Source organism: Pristiophorus japonicus, unplaced genomic scaffold, assembly GCF_044704955.1.
Source record: "Pristiophorus japonicus isolate sPriJap1 unplaced genomic scaffold, sPriJap1.hap1 HAP1_SCAFFOLD_2723, whole genome shotgun sequence".
NCBI lineage: Eukaryota > Metazoa > Chordata > Chondrichthyes > Pristiophoridae > Pristiophorus > Pristiophorus japonicus.
The window spans coordinates 19,491-24,856 of NW_027252476.1; the positions used below are offsets into that span (position 1 = coordinate 19,491).

Below are 5,366 nucleotides of genomic sequence, written 5' to 3' on the forward strand. Positions count from 1 at the left end.
AGACAGGGAGAGACACAGAGACAGGGAGAGAGAGACAGAGAGAGAGAGACAGAGACGGAGAGAGAGAGAGAGAGAGAGAGACACAGAGAGTGAGAGACAGACAGGGAGAGAGAGAGAGAGAGAGAGAGAGACAAAGAGAGTCAGAGAGAGAGAGAGAGACAGCGAGAGTCAAAGAGAGAGAGGGAGCGACAGACAGGGAGAGACAGAGAAAGAGACATAGAGAGAGAGAGAGACCGAGAGAGACAGAGAGACATAGAGAGAGAGACAGAGAGAGAGAGACTGAGAGAGAGAGACAGACAGAGAGACAGAGAGAGAGAGAGAGAGCGACAGGGAGAACGAGACAGAGGGACAGAGCGAGTGAACGAGACGGAGAGAGAGAGAGAGACAGAGTGAAATTGACAGAGTGAGAGTGGCAGAAAGTGTCAGAGAGAGGGAGAGACAGTCAAAGAGAGAGAGGGATGGGGAAAGATATGGAGAAAGAGTGATACAGTGAGATACAGAGAGAGAGAGTGACAGAGAGAGAGAGACAGAGAGGGAGAGAGAGACAGAGAGAGTCAGAGAGAGAGAGAGAGACAGACAGAGAGAGAGTCAGAGAGAGAGAGAGAGAGACAGAGAGGGACACAGAAAGTGAGAGATAGACAGGGAGAGAGAGAGTGGGACAGAGTCAGAGAAAGAGAGAGAGAGAGAGCGAGACAGAGAGTCAGACAGAGAGAGAGAGATATAGAAAGAGTCAGAGAGTTCGAGAGAGACAGAGATAGTCAATGGATTGACAGACAGGGAGAGACAGAGAAAGAGACATAGAGAGAGAGACACAGAGAGACATAGAGAGAGAGAGACAGAGAGAGAGACTGAGAGAGAGACACAGAGAGAGAGACACACAGAGAGAGAGAGACAGACAGACAGAGAGAGAGAGCGACAGGGAGAACGAGACAGAAAGACAGAGCGAGTGAACGAGACAGAGAGAGAGAGACAGAGAGAGTGAGTGTGACAGAGAGAGAGTGGCAGAGAGTGTCAGAGAGAGGGAGAGACAGTCAAAGAGAGAGAGGGATAGAGAGAGATAGGGAGAAAGAGAGTGATACAGAGAAATACAGAGAGAGAGAGAGACAGAGAGAGAGATAATGTTAGTGAGAGAGAGATAAAGAGAGAGAGGGGCATAGAGGGAAGTACAGAGAGAGAGAAAGAGATGAAAAGAGACAGGAGAGAGACACAGAGAGACAGAGAGAGAAACTCAGAGACACAGAGAGAGAGAAAGGCAGAGTGAGAGGGATAGAGAGAGAGACAGAGAGAGAGACAGAGTGAAAGACAGAGTGAGAGAGAGAGAGAGAGAGAGAGTGAGAGAGAGAGAGAGATAGAGATAGAGACAAGACAGAGAGAGAGAGAGACAGAGAGAGAAAGACAGCGAGACAGATAGACAGAGAGAGAGAGAGAGACAGATAGATAGAGAGAGAGAGAGAGACAGAGAGCGAGAGAGAGAGAGAAATAGAGAGTGAGACAGGCAGGCAGACAGACAGAGAGATGGTGAGAGAGACGGAGAGAGAGACAGAGTGTGAGACACAGAGAGAGAGAGAGCGAGAGAGAGAGAGGGAGAGTGACAGAGAATGAGAGACAGAGAGAGAAAGACAGAGAGATCGAGAGATAGAAATACAGAGAGAGAGAGACACAGAAATAAAGACAGAGAGAGAAACACAGAGTGACAGAGAAAGATAGTCAGAGAGAGACAGAGATTGATAGAGAGAGAGGGAAAGACAGAGATAAAGACAGGGAGAGATACAGAGAGAGAGAGACAGAGACAGAGGGAGAGGAAGACAGAGAGAAAAGGAAAGAGAGAACGAGAGAGAAACAAAGGCGGAGAGAGAGAGCGACAGGGAGAAAGACAGAGAAAGACAGAGAGAGAGAGAGAGCGAGAGACAGGCACAGAGAGAGAGAGGGAGAGCTAGAAACAGATCGAGAGAGATGGAGATATATCGAGAGGGAAAGAGATACAGACAAAGAGAGAGAGCCAGAGAGCGAGAGAGCGAGACCTGGGAGTCATGGTGCATTTGTCATTGAAAGTTGGCAAGTGGTGAACAAGACAAATGGCATGTTCGCCTTCATATCTCGGGCATTTGAGTATTGGAGCAGGGAGGTATTACTGCAGTTGTACAGGGCCTTGGTGAGGCATCACCTGGATTATTATGATCAGTTTTGGTGTCCTAATCTGAGGAAGGACGATCTTGCTACTGAGAGAGTGCAGCGAAGGTTCACCAGACTGATTCCCGGGATGCCATGGCTGGCCAATGAGAAGAGATTGGATCCACTGAGCCTGCATTCACTGGAGTTTAAATGAATGAGATGGAACCTCTTAGAAACATATACAATTCTGACGGGACTGGACAGTTTAGATGCAAAAAGAATGTTTCCGATATTGGGGAAGTCCAAAACTACTGGTCACAGTCTAAGGATAATGCATAAGCCATTTAGGACCGAGACGAGGATAAACCTTTTCACTCAGAGAGTTGTTAACCTGTGGAATTCACTACCACAGAGAGTTGTTGATGCCAATTCGTTAAATATATTCAAAATATGGCCCTTACGGATGGATGAAGGGGTATGGAGATAAAACAGGAACGGGGTACTGAGGTGAATGACCAGCCATGATCTTATTGAATGGTGGTGCAGTCTCGGAAGCCTGGATGGCCTACTCCTGCACCTATGTTCCATGTTTCTATGTTTCTATATTTCGTGGGACTGCCTATGATGCTGATGGTGATTCAGCCGGACTGCAGACCCCTCATAGGGCGCCCGTTGTAGACAGTGTGTGAGTGAGAGTGTTATTATTCACGCGTGTGACTGGCCACGCCGGGGAGAGCAGCTCGCCCACAATATCAGGACACAGGGAGTCTGATGCAGGAACGTTTCTGCATCTTCTCATCGTTTAATTAATTTCAGAATCAGTGTGAAGGGATATTTCCCTACATTCTTCAACTGCTGTCTGAACTTAGTCTGGGTCACGGCATAAATTGCCGTGTTTGTGCAGCAACTCAGCAGCTGCAGCATTATTCCAACGTCCATTACATAAAAAGGTATATATAAAGAATCATACCCCAAAAAGTACATCTGGGTCCATATAGAATGCACCATAAACACCGCCCACAACAGGATGAAATTGCCGGAGATAACAAACAGTAAAATGATGGAATTCCTGCGGCTGGCCATCTCAGGGTCATTGGGACACTCCCCACTGCTGGCACCCAGGAGTTGCCTGCGGGCTCTGCTGGCTAATATAATATGTCTGGCGGTGACAGTATTGAGCAGCAGAATCAGAGCAAATGGGACACATGGGGTGAGAATATAATGAAGGAATATGATTGTTGTCCAGACCGGTGAATTCAGAACATCATCTGTTATATAGCAAAACCAGGGCATGTTTTCAAGTATATAGAAATGTGTCAACATAAAATACCAGAAAATGTTCTTCAACCCGCTCAGCAAAGTCACGGTTCCCAGAACCACAGCCGCCGTACTCTCGGTGCAATATTTAGTTTTCAGCTTCTGGCAACAAATGGCCACAAAGCGATCAAAGGTGAAACTGACGGTGAACCAGACAGAACAGTCTGTGGCTGCGTGAAGTAAGACGGCGTGAATATTACACACGTGGAAGAACCGCACGAAATGGAACTCTTTCTGATAAAGAATCGGAATGTGTCTCAGTATCAGGTCGAGGATAATGACCAGGAGATCCGTCACCGCCATGCCCACCAGATAGCGAGTGACACATCTGGAGAGACCGCACTTTCCACGAGGCAGGATCACAATCGTCAGGATGTTAACTGTCAGGCAGGGAAATAAACAGGTAAATTAAACATTAATTTGGGAGCAAAGAATAGACTCCAAACTAAAATAATTAACAATCATTGATAAGTTAATCACCAACTAAATTCAGTCATCAGCATTAAATCAGACGACCCATCCCTCAGTCAATGAGCCGCCAAATGCTTATGTAACATCAGCATCGTAGGCAGCCCCTCGAAAGCGAGAAAGACTTGCTTCCACGCGAAAAGTGAGTTATCAGGTGACTGAACTGTCCAACATGGTAATTACAGTCTCTGTCACAGGTGGGACAGAGAGTGGTTGAAGAAAAGGGTGGGTGGGGAGTCTGGTTTGCCGCACGCTCATTCCGCAGCCCTCGCTTGGTTTCTACATGTTCTCGGCGACGACTCGAGGTGATCAGCGCCCTTCCGGATGCACTTTCTCCACTTCAGGTGGTCTTTGGCTAGGAACTACCATGTGTCGGTGGGGATGTTGAATTTTAATATGAAGGCTTTGAGCGTGTCCTTGAAACGAGCATTTAAAGTATTTGAACACAAATGGAAGAGATTAATTGTTGTAGCTTTTCACCTGTTGGTTTCCACTTGTGCAGAGAATATTAGACGAGAAAATATGAAAGTTTGTTCATATTCTAAGTACCTAAATTAAAATCAGCCGGGGTTGATTATCCTGAAATACAACTATTTTTGATTGAAACTATATATGAATTGCTCCCTCATTATAGAAAGATAGAAACTATAGAAAATTGTTGCAGGAGTAGGCCATTCGGCCCTTCGAGCCTGCACCACCATTCAATGAGTTCATGGCTGAACATGCAACTTCAATACACCATTCCTGCTATTTCGCCTTACCCCTTGATCCCCCTGGTAGTAAGTACTGTATCTAACTCCTTTTTGAATATATTTAGTGAATTGGCCTCAACATCTCTCTGTGGTAGAGAATTCCACAGGTTCACCACTCTCTGGGTGAAGAAGTTTCTCCTCATCTCAGTCCTAAATGGCTTACCCCTTATCCTTAGACTGTGACCCCTGGTTCTGGACTTCCCCAACATTGGGAACATTCTTCCTGCATCTAACATGTCTAAACCCGTCAGAATGTTAAACATTTCTATGAGATCCCCTCTCATTCTTCTGACTCCATTGAATAAAAGCCCTGTTGAACCAGTCTTTCTTGATATGTCAGTCCCGCCATCCCGGGAATCAGTCTGGTAATACTTCGCTGCACTCCCTCAATAGCAAGAACGTCCTTCCTCAAGTTAGGGGACAAAACTGTACACAATACTCCAGGTGTGGCCTCACCAAGGCCCTGTACAACTGTAGCAATACCTCCCTGCCACTGTACTCAAATCTCCTTGCTATGAAGGCCAACATGCCATTTGCTTTCTTAACCGCCTGCTGTACCTGCATGCAAACCTTCAATGACTGATGTACCATGACACCCAGGTCTCGTTGCACCTCCCCTTTTCGTAATCTGTCACCATTCATATAATAGTCTGTCTCTCTGTTTTTACCACCAAAGTGGATAACCTAACATTTATCCACATTATACTTCATCTGCCA

At 46.3% G+C, this 5,366-nt stretch overlaps 1 protein-coding gene across 1 annotated transcript; it reads right to left on the reverse strand.

Moving 5' to 3' along the window:
• Positions 1–2,940: 2,940 nt before the first annotated feature.
• Positions 2,941–3,732, reverse strand: LOC139247559 (probable G-protein coupled receptor 139; the record flags this gene model as incomplete). Its single annotated transcript, XM_070871669.1, has 1 exon — positions 2,941–3,732. A coding segment is annotated over exon 1 (792 nt), but the record flags the coding sequence as incomplete, so codon positions are not given.
• Between the last annotated feature and the right edge of the window lie 1,634 nt (positions 3,733–5,366).